This window comes from Rattus rattus, chromosome 1 (assembly GCF_011064425.1).
Source record: "Rattus rattus isolate New Zealand chromosome 1, Rrattus_CSIRO_v1, whole genome shotgun sequence".
Lineage (NCBI taxonomy): Eukaryota > Metazoa > Chordata > Mammalia > Rodentia > Muridae > Rattus > Rattus rattus.
In genome coordinates, this window is record NC_046154.1 from 270,850,909 (window position 1) to 270,872,119 (window position 21,211).

The window sequence follows — 21,211 nt, forward strand, 5'->3', positions numbered from 1 at the left end:
GGACTAGTACTCCTCACAGAAGAGTGAATGGGCATCGAGTCTCTAGGCTGTCTGTGGACAAGTACTCACACTGAACCCTACACAGGACTCCTGCGAGTCACAGTGGATCTTAAGTGATCAAGAGGATGCAGCCAGCTTCCACACATCATAGCACATGTTCTGCAAAGGGCAGGACTCATCTCATTTTCTCTGCATACACTGCAGGGATGACTGCTGGGGTTGCTGGAGTCTGTAACCGCCCTGTAGTGCTTATCCTCCCTCAGATATCCCTTTTATAGGGGAGGGGAGACGGTTATGAGCATGGAACATAGGGGAAAGGGACAGAAAGGGAGAACGACAGGCATATTCTGTTTAGAGCAGGTCAAACAAGACACTGGTAGCATGCCCTTGGCCGTGAAATACACACAGCTTCCGTCTTGTCATTGCCATTCGCTCACTCTAGACTTGAAGGAGTTTCCAGATCCGTGTCCTGCTCCTGTTAGCTGGCTCTCTGAGGATGGCCTACTGTGTGCAAGTCTGTACTTGTTCCCATTAGGCCACCCGTCACGGTCTGACTTACTCCTATTACTGCTGGGAAGGACAGTGGTCTTGGGATCACTGGCTTTACCTGGTCCTATTTAAACTGCATCGGAGAAAGAGAGTCAACCTCAGACTGGCTCGACAACTCTCTATTTCACAAAGTGCTTTTGTTGCACACCTCACACTCTGTTGTCCATGGCAATGAGTATTTGTTGCTTTGGTCCATACAAAAAGTCTCTGGGGAAGACAAAACAGATTCTGTCTAAAGGAACAAACAGTGGAAACCATCTTGTGATGAGCCCGGGGTATGAGTGAGCAAGGCCTGAGAAGCTGTCTTTAGATTAGGTCGAGCTGCCACTGTGTGAGCTGTGGCGTACGTCAGTAAGTACCAGGGTTCAGACAGTGTTCTCCACTCCTGCGCTGAGTCTGTGCCAGTGTTCTAGAGAGAATGTGAAAGGGCCCAGCAACTCATATACAGAAAGCTATTTATTTCCTATGGAAAATCAAGAGAAAAAGGGAGGAGGAGTGAGGAAGGAGCAGCGAGAGAGAAACACAAAGGTACAGAGGCCCCCAGCCCCCAACATGCAGGGAGGGAGGCTGCTGGAGTGGAGACCGAACACTCATTTAACAATGGCGTAGTAAAAAAAATAGTTGCTGTTTTCAAATTGTAACTTGTGGTAAAACATAGAAAAATGTACTAAACAGGCTTGGTATAAAACAGAGTAAAATTTCCAATGAAGCCCAAGGAGAGAGCACAGTGCTGGAAGGGCTGGGCACAGGGGCGGCGGGGAGAAGACTGCATAGAAAACTACCGGTCACCATACACAAAGTAGAAAAAGTCCCTGTAGTGGAACTTAAGTACAAAACGACACTGGCACTGCGTCACCTCCCCATCTCACCTCAGGAGCTCTGCGAGGGTGGGAGAGGTGCTACAAACAACGAAGGAAATAGCAGATTAAAAACCTCAAGTTTATCAAGCTAAGCTCCGCCCGTTCTTCAGCTGGCAATGTCATTTACCTTGATAACCTTTACTCCTAAACCAGATTCATCCAGGTCTCAAAATACTCTTAGGAAATCTACAAATGCCCATAAACAGGGCTTGCTGGGATCTCTGTGTGCTGGAGTTTGAAAGATGAAAATAAACCTACAGACTAAATGGTGAACACATTCAGTCTTTTTTTCTTTTAAAAGCATATCCCTGTGAAATATATATTTCACATTTATGTGTGTGTATATATATGTATGTATACACACATATAGGTATATATGTATATAAAACTCTCTGTGGTTAGAAACATATTTAAACTAACTAGCCACAGACACCCTAGACCTGTACTCATCCAACTCTGGCATGTGACTCTGACCACTGAGGTCCCCCTTCTTGGTCAGCAGCAGGCAGCAGTGAAGCTGGGCCCTGGCTGCTGCACTCAACACTCCTGGGTGGCTCTCCCCACAGCACGGCCTGCTCGAACATGCAACCCCCGCCTGTGAGGAAAGGCCTGCTCGAGGCTTTAGGGTCTGCTGGGGCTTGTGCAGTGTGCTCAGGATGGGATGACTCGACCAGTGAGGAAACAGCCTTGAGGAGAAGCAGTCAGTTTCATGGAGGGCACATAAATAGGAAGGCTCTGGAGGAGGGGACTTAAGCGTGTGCCTCAGAGTCCAGTTCACAGTTCCATTTGTGACCCTGCCTCCTAGGGACTGCGTGTATGACCACGGCGCTGGTGGTTGTATCCTACCTGCTGCCACGCCCTTTCCTACTCCTCGGTAAGGTCTAGCAACAAGAGTTTACATGAAACCAAGATTCTTCCCCAGTTTTCCTTGGACTCCTAATGAGGGACTCAGTGAGGCTGGAGCCCTTGGAAAACAAGACGGCAGAGCTGAAGTGAAAAGCAGCCTCTCTCTTCAGTAGGGATGTCCCTCACCCCTTTCACAGCACCAGAGTTTCTTTGCAAAAATAGTATCTGAGATACAAAAGGAAGGCAGGTGTGCTTGTGAGTGCGTCTTGCCTGGTCTGGCCCAGGACCAAGGGCTGTACAGAACAGGGGTTAGGAGCGGCTGTCTCCAAGCTCTCTGGCTGTCGATGGCAAAGGCTGGTCCCCCACACGCTCAGTGTCTGCTCACTGAGACAGTCTTCACAAGAGCTTCCGGTGGAGTATCTCCCAGACCATTCGCTTCCGGAAATATGGCATGTGTTGCTGTAGGGAACAGAGAGGTTTAGTTCTCACTTGTGTGGGCACAGTTCTACGCGGTGGCCTCTCTGCTCTTTCAAACTGCTTGTCTTCACTCACACCGCCTTTTCTTCCATTGCTTCTCTCTACTACAATTTTTGCTCTATGCCCTTAACAAATTACAGTGGGTACCATCTCGAATCCCCAGGCCATTACCTAATAACTCCAAGAAATTTGAGAATGGTGCCTATCAAATTCTTTACGTTTATGATGAGACTAAGGCCAAAAAACGAAAAATACTTTATTGGAGAAGTAAGAGAACTTCAAACAATGTCTCAGTTTGGTCTAAATCTGTGTCTTAATTTTTAATTTAGTTTTGTTTGAGACAGTCTCTCACTGTCCTTGGCTGGACCAAAACTCTATGGAAACCAAGATGCCCTCTAACTCCTAGAGATGGGGCTGCTTCTGAGCACTGGCATTAAAGGTGTGTGCCACTGTGCCAGGATTTTTCAAGGGTTTTCTTAAACTCGGGGCAGTGACCCCATATGAGCATCTAAATGTGTTTTTTAAAGAGATGAATTTATTTAATGTCTGAGTGCTCTGTCTTCATGCACACCAGAAGAGGGCATAAGAGCTCATTACAGATGGTCTTGAATTGCTGGGAACTGAACTCAGGACCTCTGGAAGAGCAGCCCCTGGGCCATCTCTCCAACCTAGGCATTGGAATTTGTAACTGAATATGAGCACTCTGAAAAATCTGAGAACAGTAAAAGGTTTCTGAACACACCACGTCCAGAAATTAACTCAGGCTCAAACATGCGATGAATCCTAGGTGCGAGACGTGCCTCAAGGACAAAGCACACTTGGCACCGTGTGATCTATGAGGCACATCAGCTGGCGCTCTGGAAACACCCAGTTCAGATTTTAGCCACCGCACATTATGAACAGCAGCCTTGTTCCTTACATATAACACTTTTTGCTTTGACAGAACAAAAAAGTTTAATTATGAAAACAGAATTTTAGTACCTTTCTATTATCACTCCTCAGCATGTGACATCAGCCTGGCCTACCTTTGTATTGTACTGAGTCAGTGACATGGTTCAGTGAGTAAAGAAACTTCTACCACGCTTGATGATGTAAGTTTGACCCTTGGGACTCAGGCAGAAAGAGAAACAATTCCTACAATCGTAGGAATTGTCTTCTGACTTCCACAGGCACCTTACTCCCTGCCAGCACTACTGCTGTGCAACAGCATTCTCAGCGCTGCTGACTGTCAACCACACTGTCAACCACTCTGGAAAACAATGAGGACCCGCCAGATCCTGTAACACTAAAGAGTCAGCCAGGGCTGGAGAGATGGCTCAGTGGTTAAGAGCTCTTCCAGAGGTCCTGAGTTCAATTCCCAGCAACCACATGGTGGCTCACAACCATCTGTAGTGAGATCTGATGCCCTCTTCTGGTGTGTCTGAAGGCAGCTACAGTGGACTCATATACAGAAAGTAAATAAATCTTAAAAAAAAAAAAAACGTCAGCGAAACTCAAGTCTTTATACAAAACCAAAACCATCTGTTTCATTTGTGTAGAAACCAACTGTAAAATACCCTGTATAGAGAGACCTGTTTTAAAGTAAGTTTAGTTATTATCAGTGTATGTTTTACTTATCTAGTTAATACATGTATGTATCTAGGGCAATGTTAAAACTTTCCGGATGAGGGCTGGAGAGATGGCTCAGCGGTTAAGAGCACCGACTGCTCTTCCAGAGGTCCTGAGTTCAATTCCCAGCAACCACATGGTGGCTCACAGCCATCTGTAAAGAGATCTGATGCCCTTTTCTGGTGTATCTGAAGACAGTTACAGTGTACTTATCTATAATAAATGAATAAACCTTTAAAAAAAAAAAAAAACTTTCCGGATGAAGATGAGTAGTAAGTTTTGTTCCTTTTCAGGACCGATTCATTTTTATCTGTATGAACGCTTTCCTTGCATGCATGTCTGAGTTCCATGTGCATCCCATGGCCCGTGTGGGAGCCAGAAGAGGGTGGTAGGTCTCCTGGAACTCTAATTACCAATGGCTGTATAGGCCACGTGGGTGTTAAGAATTGAACCCAGTCCTCTGGAAGAGCAGCTAGTGCTCTTAAATCACCAAGCATCTCTCAAGCCTCAGCAAGAGGAACATGTTTAAGAAGCCCTGGTTTGGACAAAATCTAGACAGGACACTGATTCCAACAGAAGCAAACGTATCAAACATATCAGAATAAGCTATAATTTGTAGTCTCAATCCTCTGAGGTTCAGGATGATAGGTAGAAAAATGACCAACTACCTACTAAGATAAAACTGACCAGTGGCACTGACAAAGGGGTCGGGGAAGGCGGTGTGTAAAGTACACAGGGAGGTTTACTTGCGTCTGTTCCCAAACCTAAATGCTAAACTGAGGAGAACTGAAGAAGGATTCCTCTGGTTCCAGTGTTGTGTTTCCTATAAGGTTAGAGGTAGGTGGGGGGATGGATAGACAGCAAAGCTTTCTTCTCAACCCAAGACTCAGCTGCTGTCATATGTGACAATGGTAACCTGGGGTGTGGACCAACACTGTCTCCTTTTGTGCAGTGCTATGAGACACAGCCCGAGGTATGTAAAACTCAGGGCAGAGGCCCCACAGAACAGCAGGGAGGTAAGCAGCTTTTACGGCTTGGGTGTGCAAGGCAGAGGTTTTGTCTTGGAGGCCTGCCTCACCTGTGTGAAGTTGATTGGTCTGTCTTTGGTAATGCAGTCGGCATATTTGCAAGCAAACATTCCACAGTCACTTCCATTCATCTGCTGTGGGATTTCCTAAAAGACCGACAACAACAACACAGTGATCTGCAAACTTCTTCATCGATTTTACACCATTTCCCTAAATTCTGAATACATGACCTTAGATCTCCTATTTAAGACAATAAAGGAAAGTTTAAGGGGGAAGGTGGTTTTAAAAAATGTAGCATGTTAGTCCCACCCTTGTGTTGTTTTAATTTCATATTAGTCACACAGGGAACTACCTCAGGTTTTCATGGCACCTAAGGGTGCAGAAACCGGTCCTTCTGCTAAGGATCAAATAGTCAACAAGTATTTTTCAAAGGAGTAAAAATCTCAGCAAAAAAGCATGATGTTTAGAAAAGTTTTACACAAGAAACATATCACGAGTTTCCCCACAAATAATTCATCTGGAGAAACCAGAGAGAGCTGAAGTTAGAAAGTCTATGGGAATCCGACAGTAACTAACCCCCCACCCCCCAAGCTCCAAAGATTTCTGTGACGTCAACATGAAACATACCTGGCTTTTCTTGCTGAAGAGCTGCCAGCCATTGGTATCCAACTCTTTCCTTTTCTTGTCGACACTTTCTTGTTTTAGGTATTGCCTAAAGGGTCAGAAGAGATGGAGATGAGCTGTGTGCGCCTGGACGGCAGCTGCACCCAGAGTGGGGCTGGCCGTCCTCAGAAGACAACCCTTCAGACTTGCACAGCAGCCAACCTGCCAGGAGGGACAGGACCTCTGCTTCTGATATCCTGATGGGTAGTACTCTTTCTAAAGTTCTCTAGTCTGTTAATCTTCCCAAGAAACATTTTTAAATTTATTTTTCTTGGTTTGTATGGTCCTTTTAGAGTTATCAACTTATTATTAAATTATATATATTATTAAAATGTCTCAAGCAGTATCAGGGTATGTATGTTTTTTAAAGATGTATTTAGTTTATATAAGTACACAGTTGCCCTCTTCAGACACACCAGAAGACAGCATCAGATCCTATTACAGCCAACATGTGGTTACTGGGACTTGAACTCAGGACCTCTGGAAGAGCAGTCAGTGTGCTTAACTGCTAAGCCATCTCTTTAGCCCCTGGGTATGAATTTTAACATTTGTAGGGTAGGATCTTTATGCAAAAGTTCAATCCAAACCAACAATTTAACAAGTACAAATTCACACCAAGCAGCGGTGGCACATGCCTTAAATCCCAGCCCTTGGGAGGGAGGTAGATCTCTGAGTTTGAGGCTGGCCTTGTCTACTACAGAATGAGTTCCAGGACAGCCAGAACTATAAAGAGAAAACCTGTCTCAAAACCACAAACAGCAAGGCCCTGGGTTCGGTCCCCAGCTCCGAAAAAAAAAAAAAAGAAAAAGACCACAAACAACAGTACAAATTCACAGAGAGGACTCCTCCCCAATATTCATGTATATGTGTTGTGGTATGCATGTGTGTGGTATGTATGTGCATGTGTTGACACACACGTGGCTATGAGTGTGTGTATGGTATACATATGGAGGTATGAGGTCAACATCAGGAGTCATTCTTCATCACTACTCAGCCTTACTCATTGTGGCAGGGTCTCTCAATCAAGCCCAGAGCTCACTGATACTACTAGTCTTGCTAGCCAGTTTGCTCTGGGGATCTATGTGTCTGCCTGCCAAAGCTAGAGTTAAGTGGGAACCATGCACACACGTAGCATTTATGTGAGCCCTGGAGGTCCAAACTGTGGTACTTGTACAACAAGCCTTGACCTCTGAGCCTCTCCCTAGCCAAGAGTACTCTTCTCAAGCAGCAAACGCTCACTTTCCAGGGACAGATCCCCTGCCTTAGCTGCAGAGCAAGGAACACATGTTTACAAAGAGGAGCAAATGGTATGTAAGAGATCTGCCTTCTAATTTCCAGGTGAGCCACTAAGTAGTATGACCTAAGTAGTCATCTCTGTGAGACTTTTCATCTAAAATTTCAGAAAGCTGAATTAAATGAGTTTGGCTGACTGCATTTCTGTGATATAGTTACTCTATATTTCATGTGCTAAGACAGCAAGTGCCCTCATAATACACTGCAGTATTTAAAATATGCATTTATACTGATGTGATGATGCCATTAATCCTGTCTCCAAAGTTCTCAGATAATGTGTCTAATTGCTGGAAAGACAGAAAGCAACAAACATTTCTTCTGTCCTTCATTTGCACTTACAAGAGGATCCTGCAGGCCTCATTGTTTACTCCACCCATAGAATCATAGTAGGTGATACTCTTCTTTCTAAAGTCTACAACCTGGAACAAGACAAACCAGTGAGGACACTACTGTACATCAGCTGTTCCTCCCTTGGCCCCTGAGCTCTCCCCAGACTTTCTGTGAGATTGGGAGCAGTGTGGTGAATGTGTGCACTACACTATGCTGAAGGACAAGTGGATTATTTATTTACACAGAGTAGCTGGCACTGGGGACGACCATCAGTGACCTATTAATTGTCCTAAAAATCTTTTTCTGCATGTCAGTTTCTCCATGATTATTCAAAGAAAACTAACTACCATAAGGTCATTGGCATAGTTGAAGAAAGATGGTGACAAGATTCTGGGTCTGTCTTTTTTATCTTGTTTCGTTTTTTGGATTGATATCTTTCCAATGTAATTAAAAACAGAATACACAACAACTCTTATTAACATTAAACTGATGTATCCATGCTCCCAGAGCCACAGAAATGCTAAATCCCCACATGCACAAGGCAAGCCAGAGCTGGGTAGGAAATAGCATCTGAAGCTGGAGCTGGTGGCATCACAAACATGCTTGTCCCCTTGTCTCACCCAAGGGGGCTGGATGACCTGTAGCTTCCAGATCTAAGCATCTCCTACTCTAAGTAGGAAATTCATTGGTTTACCTGACTGTTAGCCAAGTCATCGCCATTAAATTCTACCTCTCCCTTCTATAACCAAGCAAAGATACAGAACGAATGACCCTCTGTGTTGTCTATGTAGATTCCTTTTCCGTGTCATCAAAACCAAGGAGCTACTCACCGCCAGACACCAGTGCACACCCAAGTGAATGGGCACCAGGAGAATGTCAACAGAAAACACATCCACTTTCTTTGTCCAGCGTTTCACTGCCTGATAACCAGCTGCTTTGAGTTTAGTGAAGAAAAAGGTATTAAAGGCATGTACACTCGGAAATCCCTTCTCTTTACTGCGCTCCATTAGCATATTCATGTAGAAATTGATGATCTGCAGGAAGACATTACACATTACAACAGTCTAAATAGTAGCACAGTAGGGAAAGAGCAGCTGTTACACTGAGCAATTCGTATGCATTAACATACGTTTATGTCTATGCTGTGGATGGCAACCAACTCAGTGAATGCTTCAACAGATAATTTTAAAATATCCAGTTTTTCCTTAGTATAAAGATTTTATTAATCATACTTCTTAAGTACCACGCAACTAAGTTAACTGCTGGCAGCCAGAACAGATAGGCAGATGCTGGCCGGGACAGGAGAAAACTGGAGGGCAGGGGGAAGATGAGGCTCAGAGAAGGGAGCCGAGGGAAGGCAGTGAGCTGTTCCAGTGTTGTATTGAGCAAGTGGATCTGGGGCTCAGGTCTATTCTCCCTCTGCTCTTTTCTCCTTCCTCTCCCTCCGTGACCTTCTCCCTCTCCTTCCTCTTCTCCCTGCCTGTGTTGAACGGGGTCTCACTCTGTAGCAGATTGTCCTAAACTCACTATGAAGCCCACGGCAGCTTCTCACTTGTGGTACATATCCTGTTTGAGACCTGAGTGCTGGAGTCGAAGGCTCGAATGCGTGTTACGGTCCGTACAGTGAGAGCCTAGCACCACACCTGAAGCCTCCTCAGCACGCGCAGTGCGAACTGCCCAGGTCTCATGCAGATCTGTGACCAGAAAACCATGAGACGAGCTAAGCAAATGCCTGCAACAGCTCGGCACCTCTCTTAGGAACCCACGAAGTCACGGGCACGACGAGTCGAGATGTTCAGCTTTCTCACCTGTTGACTGCATCCCTTCTTCAGTATCAAGCATGAATACGATAAATTAAAGTGTTTAATAGAAGAGATGCATGGGTCTTTGTCAACAAAGCAATGTCCTCCTTAACAGTAACTATGCTGTCTATGGTTCCTTTAGGTTCAGAGTCCTGGTCCTAAAGCTTACAAGTTATTAGGCCAAAAATTACAGCATACTTACTTTATGTGGATAGCTAAGGCCAAGCCAGTGTCTGTCAACTGAAAGGAATGAATGGGCTAACTGAGCCACAGCTTGGAAATATGACTATAAAAACAGGCACATTTTTCAGAATGTTTTTTGAGGAATGGGAAAATGCCCCTGTCCTTTGACAAATATTTACACACCAGGATGCCAGAGCAGTGAGCCACTGTCCACAGCAGGGAACCCTGCCAGGAATACAGCCGAGCATGGCCTAGACCAGAGAAAGGGCTACAGATACAGACACCAAGGCAGCTTCAGGGAAAACCCAATTAAGGCTCTAAGGTGATGGGCCAGGTCTGAAGACACTGTTCTGCCTGCAGCTCTGATCACTGTGCGATCGTCCTGAAGGAGGAGAGGACTGTGGCTAACTGGTTCTTAAATAACGAAAAGGAATCAAGTTAATCAGATGGTGTGTTTTCAAATCTAAGTGATCAGTTTAACTGCCAAAGACTAGTGCTCCTAAGACAGACCTCCATTTGTGAGAACAGCTACGACTGCAGGCATATCTGCCCAGGCAAACACAGATCTCGAGATCGTAAACTATAATCTCTACTGAGAGAAAACTAACCAAAAAGAATGGATCAGTTTCCTCTCAGAGATGTGGGGAGAATCTACTTAGTCTACTATGTTATCCATATTATATTTATATATATTATAGATTATAAATATATATTATAGTTATGTATTCAGTGTATCAAAAGGTACAGTATATAGGCAGATAACCAGGCAGTAGCCTTTTCCCAGGGGCACTTAGGGTATCTACTTTACCAAGCAATGAGGACTAAAGAGAAGGTCAAGAGAGCACGGGCAGGGAGAGACGGATAGTCAAGCACAGAAGCCATGCAGGTATTTCTCTCCTAGGTGTCTAACAGAGTCATTACTTTTGGAATCATTAGCTTGAAGTTTAGAAAGACAGGGGGAAGGGTTAACATGTTATACCTAAGTATTCTGGTTTTCAGAAGGAAAAAGTTCTAAAAGCTGGCCAAGTTTTGACATAGTCAGGTTTTACTTCACTCCCAGAAAGCACCAACTGCACAAGACTGCTAGGCTGAGGAGAACAGAGAATCTTTTTTCATTGCTTGTGTCTCCCCCTTCATCCAAGGTTTTCCTTGTGGGGAGGGAAATGGCTTCTTCCCACTCCTAGCCACTCTGTGGCAGGATACAGGCTCCTTCCCATTTCCCTATGTCCCAGCAGGGGGAGTTTGGTGACCTTGACATCCCCTTCCATTAGCTGCAATCTGATATCCAGGCTGAGTTTAGACGCAAGTCTTTCTCTCCGTAAGTGAAGAAAAGTGCCATGGTTCAGTAAGACAGTCATGCTCAAAGCAAGCTACAAAGGGATCCTACGTGTCATCCCGCAGAGGAGGCTAGGGATGAAGGACAGGGAAATGAGAGACGGGATCACAGTGTTCGAGATGAAAGAGAGCAACGCCACAGCAGTTGCTTGTATTTTATGAAAACAACGGTTCCTTCCCTCTCCACTGGCAAGAGCTCTGACACACGAGGGTCTCTTAGCCCAGCAGGTCCTAGATCTCCTTTGAAATAAGGGGCTGAAAGTCCAGTGGCTCGGGGTCTTGCTGTCTGCCTTGTCACTAGGGCCATCTGACAAGCACTGTAGGTCAGTTCACTTGCCACCTTTCTGGCGGGCAATGGTGGCTGCCCATGGTTGCTGGTGCCTAAGAAACTGCCTTCCTATTCCCTGAAGAGCCTTGGCCATCAAGCATGTGTTTGTCTGTGTGGCCTTGTCTAGGACAGGAAAACTGTTTGCGATGTTTTTGTTCCTTTTATACTCTATTTGATGAGTGGCCAACCTGAAGCTGGAAAGAAGCTTCTCTTTAAAGAAAAATTCTACAGTGTTTTGTTTTTTAATATAAGTACACAGTTGCCCTCTTCAGACACACCAGAAGACAGCATCAGATCCTATTACAGCCAACATGTGGTTACTGGGACTTGAACTCAGGACTAATCCCAGCCCCTTCTAAAAACGATCCTACCATTTGGCTTAAAGTAGGATCCGGGGCTCCGACTACATTTCTCCCACCCGGCAGTCTAGACCACTGGACTGGATGCTCACTGGACCCCGGCAGTCTAGATCACTGGACTGGATGCTCACTGGACCCCGGCAGTCTAGACCACTGGACTGGATGCTCACTGGACCCCGGCAGTCTAGATCACTGGACTGGATGCTCACTGGACCCCGGCAGTCTAGATCACTGGACTGGATGCTCACTGGACCCCGGCAGTCTAGACCACTGGACTGGATGCTCACTGGACCCCGGCAGTCTAGATCACTGGACTGGATGCTCACTGGACCCCGGCAGTCTAGATCACTGGACTGGATGCTCACTGGACCCCGGCAGTCTAGATCACTTACTGGATTCTCATTGGCTGAGTGAGACCTGTTATGGCATGCATCTTCCTGTTGCACTGTTTCTTCTCTCCATCTGTCTCCTTCTGTGGGCTCTTTACTTGAATACACAAAAGCCCCTGCTTTTCCTGAGATCGCCCCTGCACCCAGGCTACCTGACAGCATCCTGGAACTCGCTGATGGTCTGCCGTCTTTGCTCCTCTTGTTCTACCTCCATATACAGTCCCCCTTCTCCCAGGACCACTGGGGCGCTGTCTTCATGCAGTGTAAGGAAACTGCTGTTTATATTATTTTATGTTTAGATATTGATTCGTTTTGTTTAGAAGCAAAACCGGTTTTATCTGAACAAATACCTAAATTATTTCCATGTATTTCTAAATTTATTTAATGATTTACAAAACAGTGTTCAAGGGGCTGGACAGCTGGCTCAGCAATGAAGGGCACCGGCTGCTGTTCCAGAGGTTCAATTCCCAGCACCTACACAGTGGCTCTCAGGAGTCTGTAACTCCAGTCTCAGGGAACCCAGACCCCTCTTCTGGTCTCTGTGGGCACTACACAGGGAAAAAGGAGCACAACGGCTTTACATGCATGCCATATACAGGAGTTTTAGATTTTATCTTTATTATTACTTATTTATTTATATGTGTAAATATATGGACAGAGTTGCACGGTAGCAGATATGAGTGGAAGTCACAGGAGAAGTTACAGGTGTTGGTTCTCTCCAACTTTGTGGGTCTTGGGAACCAAACACAGGTCATCAGCCTGGGCAGTAAACCCTTTCCTGCTTGCCTATCCTGCTGGCCCTGGATTTTGTATTTTTCCTTCCCTTCCTCCTCTTCCTTTGGACTACTTAAGATTTACTTCCTTCAAAAAAAAAATCTGACTATTTTTCACTTCCTGTATTAATTTTTCAATGGTAAGAATAATTTATGAGTTACTTGATGTAGCAGAGAATTAACATATCTTATAATACTGGCAGGATACACAAAACAAAAATGGGTATTTACAAGAGTATTTGAGAAAGAACAGAATTGAAATGCACTGAGTACTTGCAAAAGACTGAATATTCATAATTGATGAAAAAGAATTAAGGATTTGTAAATTAAACATCACAATTTAAGTGTCTATGACAGTTCATCAGATGGTGACTATTTCAGCCTAAGAAATATGATACTCTAAAACTGGTGCTTCTTAAACTAGTTCATTATCATCTTGAAGATGGGACTTCTGTGTGGCTTTGAAAGCACTCCCTCCAGCACTGTATGTAGGTGTGGTAGGGCTGCAGTAGACAAGGAATCTCGCCTCCCCTGCATCTACTCTAATCATGTAATTCCCACCAACTGCAAGCTCAGTCTAGCCTCTGCTGGGCTGCAGCACAGGAAAGTCTGTCCTGATGAATGCTGCCTCTGTAAGGAATCTCTGAGGTACCTGCCACAGTGAGGGGCAAGAATTCAGGTTATGTCTCACTGCTGCCCCCTAGGTTTTGCCTAAGTTATAACAAACAGGCTCTAATTCTTTCGGAAGAACTCTCTTCTCCTAGCAGCGGTGGGAAATGATAAATGCCCACACATCATCAAAAACAACATCTGAGGGTACTTTTGATTATTGTTGATTTTTGTTTTCCTCTTTAATTCAGTTAGCTCTTCTACACTCTCATTTAATCCAGCATTCCATTACCCGAGGAGCCAAGAGAAGTGAATGAGGTTTCTAACAGAGACATCAAATCATGCGTTTCCTATCATTCTAAGTAAAAACACAGCGCGCAGTAGGTCTTATAGACTAGCCAGTGCTACCGACAATGGAGCAGTTCGGCTGGCCCAGAGGAAATCAATGTCACGGGCATATGTATGGTCTTAAGTTCTACATTTCCAGTCCCATAAGATCCAGTTTAGCACGCCTGAGGCAGGGCTGACAGTGAACCTCAGTACCCGACCGGGATCCGCTCTCTGAAGTGGGAGTGTGTGTCTTAAGTCTGCTATGCTAGGCTTGTCTCCTGATGTCCAACTTGTCACATCACACAGTAATAAAGGGATAAATCTTCTCAACTGAAACAGCTATTTTAAGGTTTAGAATGAGGACAGATCAATTTAAAGAGCATGGCATAATTAATATACTTAATTGAAATTGGGAGGTGAAGTCATTCCCCCTTGCTACATATCAACCTCATAAAAACAATTTAATTTTTTCGATAGCAACTTTGAAAATACTGCATACAAATAAACATTACTTGAGAAAGCTTATCATTTACAATGTAAGTAACCTAAAGTAATAGAGGAGAAGGAAGTCGACCTGGTCCCTGCCTAGAATCCCAGAGTCCCCTCAGGAGGCCATGCGGTCAGACAGGAAATATGGAGCAGGCACCTTAAGCAGTGAAAGCCCACTGGAGAATGGAAGCATTCAGTTGTAATAGTGTGCACAGTGTGGGAGGGCTGTGCTGAAAGGTCCTCTGTGCCACATGAGTTCTCACAGAGGCCTCTAAGAACCACCTTTGCAGAAACAGTAACACCTTGATTCAGTTTCCATGTAGTTTTGCAGACTATTTGCATACAAAGTAAGCCCGAGATTACCTCGTCATTGAGCCAGTTTAGATGGTTCAGAGTCTGAATGTCTTTGCGTGTGATGGTCAAGCGGAAGGCCTCACTGAGGACTTCATCCTGGTTACCATTACGAAACACATTCTTTATTTCTTTCTCCATTTCCTAAGTAAGAAAACAAAAGAACAACCACAATGGTTTCAGAAAACACTCGTTTCTCACCAGTCCCCAGGCTGTGTTTATCACGAGTCACCTGCCTCCCAGTTCCTGTGGTCAGCTTACATGGATCCACCATTCCATCTCCTTCCCTCAGTGGTCTTCCAGGTCACCTCCCACTCACCTTGCCCTTCCCTTTTCCTTTCATGCGACATTTAGATCCTTGATTTTGTATCACTTCCTGAACACTGATACAACCTTTGCTCGAAACTTCCAAGCTCCTTAAAAGGTTTATGCTTTATGCTTCAATTTAAATGGTCCCCCAAGAAACAAAAGCTACAAAGACGCCACGGAGTACCGGCGGCAGTCTCCCAGTCACTGCTCTTCCCACAGACATGACAATGGAATTCAGCACAGCTATACAAGCCTGGTGCTCACTGCCTCCTGGGCCCAGGACCAAGGCTGTGCACATGAAGCCAGCAAGTACTCCAGCAGCAAGCTGCACCCAGGTCCGATAACGTTTTGAAAGAGGTATGAATTAAGGAACAGATTTTAAAGCATACATAGATTTCTAAGTATTTCCCAAAATTTTCATAATGGATTACTATTGCTTAAAAAGAAACACTATAAAAATAAAGCATATATTTAAAAAAGTCATAATGAAATCCATTCCTCTGTATGCTCATTAAAAAATAAGGCAAAACGAAAACAAAGAAATCATACCTCTCAGCTCACAATTTGCTATCAAATTATCTCCTATGTCAGCATATAGGAAACGTCTGGCTCAATTACCGACTATAATCAAAACAGAACACAATCTCCCAAGCCAAACTTAACAACAATTATTTTTTTGAAATATAAAAGGATTATTAAAAATAAAAATATAAAATATAAATATACTATATATCTTCTCACTGAAGTTGCTAAAAACGCACCTATAACCATTTGAACAATCTTTAATTACCTTTAAAAGTAAACACTGGTGCACAATACAATTGAAAGTTGAGCTACACTAATATAAATGCCAGATACTCTAGTGAATTACATTTGAAACTGCTCTCAGGATCCTTTCTAAACAAAAAGCAATTGTAGACAAATATTTTTTTTGAGGCAGGGTCTGCTATGTAGCTCTGGCTGTCCTGGAACATCTGTGCTGACCAGGCTGGCCTAAATGCAGAGATCCCCTGCCTCTGCCTCCCGACTGCTGGGATTAAAGGCGCTCGCCAGCACACGCAGCTCTATGGAGGGATTTTCAGTTGTCCTTTACCTCTGTAATTTCAGGGAACTCGTCTTCACTATCAGTTAGTTGGTGACTTTTTTTCCTGGTTTCTTGGGCTGCTGTGACAGGGACCTCCTTTTCCAGAGGAACACGAAGGTGGAGCTCTACGGAATCAAGCACTGCATGCTCCTGCTCCTGCAGTCTCTGGGGACAGAACTTCAGAGTGAGTGGGACAAAGGGGTCTGCTATTTGACCTCTGTGAGGTGAGTCATGAATTCCATGCTGCTGTCCATGCACACAGCTTCACTCAGGCGGATGTAACCTCCCCACAGCTTTAAGTGCTATTTATTTTATAATTTCTTCAAAAAAGATTTATTTATTCATTTACTCACCTATCTACTGTATCTATCTAGGTTTTTTGACACAGGGTTTCTGGCTGTCCTGGAACTCACTCTGTAGACCAGGCTGGCTTCAAATTCACAGAGATCCTCCTGTGTCTGTGCTGGGACTAAGGGCATGCACCACCACCCCTTGGTTATTTTTACTTTTCAGGGGGAAGTGCTTTGCCTACAAATGTGCATGGACACCAGGTGGATACCCGGCTTCTGGGGGCGCCAGGTTCCTTGCAACTGGAGTTGCTGGTGGTTGGGAGCTGCCACCTGAGGACTAGTAATGGAGCCTGAGTCCTCCTCCACAGTCAGTGCTGTCAACTGCCGAGCCCCGACTTTAGTCTTAAGGCTGCGCGGTTTACCTGGTTTTGAAGCTGTAGTGCCAACGCCTTCTGCTCTTCAATCTGGCGCAGTCTTTCCCGGGCTCGAGAGTCATAAACACTAGTTCTGGGAAGTGAAAGCAACACAGCCAGTCAGAGTCTCAGCACCGAGCACATCTCTGCCACAGCAGACAGCCAATGGTAAACGGAGCTCACAGACACAGAAATTCCACGCAAACCTCACCACAGTTACATGTCAGGATACAGTAAGACAACATGGTAATTTAAACTATTTTATCACCTTTACTGGGCTAATTTATATATAATTCGTGTGACTTCTATGGGTATCTGTAAATACGTAGTCCTATTTCACAAGCATGTCTCCTAATACGTCCGGTGAGAGGGAAGCCTTACTCTAGACATCTAAAGGCAGAACTGAGCCCACAGAGGAAGAGCACACCATCAGGGCGGCAGCTGAAATAACACTCACTGAGACCTACAGAGACCCAGGGCTGCAGACACTCAACAGGTTTTGGCCTTGAAACTAAATGTTTTCAGTTACTCCTCAAATGCTCTGATGCTCAACAGTTTATGTAACAATAAAGGCATTTATTTTATTCTTTACATAGCTACTTTTGCAATATTTTCCAAATCAATTTAGCTTTAACAACTGTTACATAGTTGAGAAATACAGAACCAGCAATCTCCTAATTGACACCGGTTAAGAACCCCAGAGGACCTGGGTTCAGTTCCTATTACCGTTTTTTTTGCTCACAATCGCACATGGTTCGTCTGTGCTTTCAGTTCTAGGGAATCCTACACCTGCTTCTGGCCTCTGTGGGCACTGCATGTACAAGATGCATACACAGGCATGCAAAACACTGACACACATAAAATAAAAGTAAATAAAATCTGAAAAAACTAAATACTGCAACTCTAGGAGAATCTTAAAAACCCAATAGGTAAAGAGTACAAATAGGTATTTCTTACTGAGTAAAAACAATTAGGATAATTAGCTAGCTGTTTGATTTCTTCCTAAATGAAAAGGAAATGAGAAGAAAAACATAGTATCAAAACCAGCAACTTACAATTCTTTGATCCAAAGCTCTGCCTGGAAGAAAGTAGGACTATGGGTGGGGAAGAAAATAAGCAGAAGGGGTTAGGGAGAAATTCCAACATTTTTACAAATAAAAAAAATCATTTCAATAGTCTGTAAGATTCCTTTGCAATTATAGAATAAAAAATATCCAATTGACACGAAGTAACTAATTTGATTTTTATTTGAATCTACTAAAAAGATGACCTAAAGATCAGAGGAAAATGAAGTTCAGTCTAGCTCTCAACTTGTATGAGAGAATAACGTATGTAAAAAAAAAAAAATCCTTCTTCTAAGAGGATATATTAAGATAGAAAATTACTGTTCCCAAATGATTCAGGATGACAGAATTCTTAAAAGATTTAACCAAATCTTTAAATTCTTGGACTTCCCAGTCTCAGTGAGAACACAGCTGTTAGAGGACATTTGAACCTGTTACAGGACATGTCCTAGCTGTGGTGTGGCTCAGCCCTAGCACATACCTTCAATCCCTCTGGCTGGAATACAGACATGACCTTAGCATTCATCTTTAATCCCAAACAGGGAAGGTAAAGTTAGTTTGTAGGGGGAAGCACCCATGTTTGAAAGTGATGTCTAATTGAGTGGCAGCCAAAGGAAGAATCAAAGACAGATTTGACAGAATAGGATATGTCCAACTTTCACAAGGAAAGGAAAGGGAAGCTACTTAACAATAGAGTTGAGAGGGAGAGTAGAGCAACACAGAGGGAGGAGGAGGAGGAGGGGGAGGAGGAAGAGGGGGAGAAGGAGGAGGCGGCGGCGGCCAAAGATCAGAAAGAACTGGGAAGAGGAAGCTTAACCAGTAGCAATTCTCTGAGGCTGAACACATGTTAAGCCTAGATAACACTGTATGGAGGCTAGAAGCTTAGCTTCCTAGGTTAGCAGACAGAGGTACAGAAAGCCCCCAGACAACAATGACTTCAGGAGAATAAGTTACATTACACATCTCCAATCAGATCTAGTACATAGTAAAGATCTCCATCCACACAATATTGCACATCAAACTGGCTAAGGTGGAGACGTGGCGAGCAGCCCTGCTGCACGGATCATAGGCATTCCATTCCACAGGCTCTTGTGGACAAACCCAGTGAGGAACAGAGGAGTCACAGGAATGTTAACTGTTCTGACAGCTTTCCTCCCTCTTAACTACTTTATCTCCTTGTAAATCTCTAACTAAAAGATCTATCACAGAAGCAAATACAAGAATCTAAAGGAGACCTTTGTGGTCCTCAGAGCAAGTAAATTATTTTCTGATTCTGAGCAAGTCACTTCATCTCTATGGGCTTCAGTTTCAAGATATGTAAAATACAGTGTGGTTAGAGTTCTCTTAAGTCCCCAGTCGGCCATAGGCTGTGACTTGGTAATACTGTTGTGTCCCCTCAATGTCATTTAGGTTAATGAGGGCTAGTCACCTTTGGCACAATAAACACCTGAGAGGGCAAGAGAGACATCATCAGTAGCAGTATAGTTCTAGTGTGACACACAAACACACAAAGACACACAACCAAATGAACACAAGAAGATATTCATAATATGATGCAAAAAGGTAAAAAGAATTACCCAAGATTTCACATAACAGGTCATAAATTTGTCTGCACTCCTTATTAAAATACAAATTTCATGAAAATACAGATTTTTATCTATTTATAAACGACTGTATCCTCCTCAAGTAGAATACTACCTGCTAGAGAGCAGATCCGTGACTGCTGAATAAGGAATAATGTAGGGACAAGTACTTCTCTTCAATGGACTGAGGTATCTGTTGGCTCAGGAAGGACAATTATAAGAGAAATTGCATTTCTAGTGAGATTACACACAGCAGGAAGAGCTACAAGCATTCTGAGCACAGGTGATCCTAGTGCCCTAGGAAAACTGCCTTAGTGCTTTTATATATTGCTAAGCCTCATGGGATCTCCATATTAATTAATCTTTAATATAATATGCAACATGAAATTATTACCCATACTTTATGGAAAACCAAACCAAACCATGCTGAGGCCCAGAAGGACACATTGTATTGGACAACAAGTATTCTAAGTCTTCTCTGTCCAATCCCAAAGACTACATTTCCTCATGCCTCTCTGTGTGTGAACGCGTTAAGCAACAAGGAGAACCAAGTACTTGGACCACAGGAATGCCTTCTAGCTTTCTTGGATGTCCACTTGTTAAGAAAGATTTATTTACTAAACACCCATAACGCTAAAACTATCACTGGGTGGTTTACTGCAAAGATATAAGTGGTAAAAACACAGTGAGGCCGAGTGTCTAATGTCATCTGGGGTCAGAGTCACCACCTAGAAAAACTACCATCTGAATCGGATTCTGAAAAAGTAAGAGTTCATCAGAAATCAAGTAAAGAATGGGAACTGCAGTCAGAAGAATCAAGAGTGTCTGAAGTAGAGGTGTGCACGCCACATTCCAGGAGGACAGGGCGAGTCCTCACTGTTGGAACTGAAGTAAGAGGCCATGGCCAGAAGCTGACCCTAAAGGCTAATCGTAATGAGCCCAGCCTTGGGACAGCAGCTTAACTTCAACCACAACATTACTACTCATCCCTCCAGCTCCCTCTTCAACAGCTCCCTCTTTTCCCCTTCCACCGACCCTTCAGGTCATTCCTAGGAGAAATCCTCCATAAAGGAAAGCCAACACCAACTTCTTCTGGGAGAGAATACTAGAGAGAGAGAGAGAGAGAGAGAGAGAGAGAGGGAGAGAAGAGAGAGAGAGAGAGAGAGAGAGAGAGAGAGAGAGAGAGAGAGAGAGAGAGAGAGAGAGAGAGAGAGAGAAGAGAAATACATCTGTAAGCACTAAACGCCTTAACTATACATTCGTTTTCCTTTCTTCCTTTGAACTAGTCTGGGTTCAAACTCACCGTTAAAGGAGGATGACTTGATCCTCCTGCTTTGGCCCTGTAAGCATTCGAGTCACAGGGATGTACCACCACAAGCCTAGGATAAGTTACTCTTCACACAGTACAGCAGTAAGTAAGGCCTTAATGCTCACATTTTTTTGGCAAGCGAGGTTCAGAATAACACGAAGGCCAAAAAAGCTATAAGCGGAAGTCAGACCTGACTCTAAACACCATGCAAGAAACCATTCGTTCTCCTCAAAGAAGTAACAGAGAAAACTTTGTAGAATACCCAAAGCTCAGAGTAAATAATGGCGCTGCCAAGCAGGGGATGGGCTGAGACAGAACATTCTGTCACCTGCAATCTTCTCCCAAGAAACTGCTACTGCTATCTTCCTAGTAGGCAGATTGCCAAGGCTTTGTATGATGAGGACAGCAGTGTGAATGACTGTCACAGAGAGCGAGTGCCCACACCTCCAGGAAGTGAAGTTGTAGGTGGAAGAGCACATTTAAACTTGGATTCACACCAGTGTCAGACAGAAGAAACTGTGATGTTGAGACAAAAACATATACCATATTTACAAACC

The 21,211-nt window shown here is 44.0% G+C and overlaps 1 protein-coding gene across 8 annotated transcripts in view; it reads right to left on the reverse strand.

Annotated features, from left to right (window-relative positions):
• Window positions 1–987: 987 nt before the first annotated feature.
• Window positions 988–21,211, reverse strand: part of Senp1 (SUMO specific peptidase 1) — a 54,235-nt gene continuing 34,011 nt past the window's right edge. For 6 of the 8 annotated variants that reach the window (XM_032885807.1, XM_032885774.1, XM_032885813.1 and 3 more), the window contains 10 exons: window positions 19,461–19,538; window positions 17,754–17,792; window positions 16,708–16,792; window positions 16,005–16,160; window positions 14,615–14,746; window positions 8,485–8,688; window positions 7,664–7,743; window positions 5,996–6,080; window positions 5,419–5,514; window positions 988–2,714 (listed from right to left, as the gene is read on the reverse strand). In XM_032885807.1, the coding sequence (XP_032741698.1) occupies window positions 2,652–2,714; window positions 5,419–5,514; window positions 5,996–6,080; window positions 7,664–7,743; window positions 8,485–8,688; window positions 14,615–14,746; window positions 16,005–16,160; window positions 16,708–16,792; window positions 17,754–17,792; window positions 19,461–19,538 (1,018 nt within the window). In that variant the 3' untranslated portion in view covers window positions 988–2,651. The remainder of the gene's footprint in view (window positions 2,715–5,418; window positions 5,515–5,995; window positions 6,081–7,663; window positions 7,744–8,484; window positions 8,689–14,614; window positions 14,747–16,004; window positions 16,161–16,707; window positions 16,793–17,753; window positions 17,793–19,460; window positions 19,539–21,211) is intronic. The other 2 variants (XM_032885821.1, XM_032885798.1) reach the window with 1 other exon arrangement.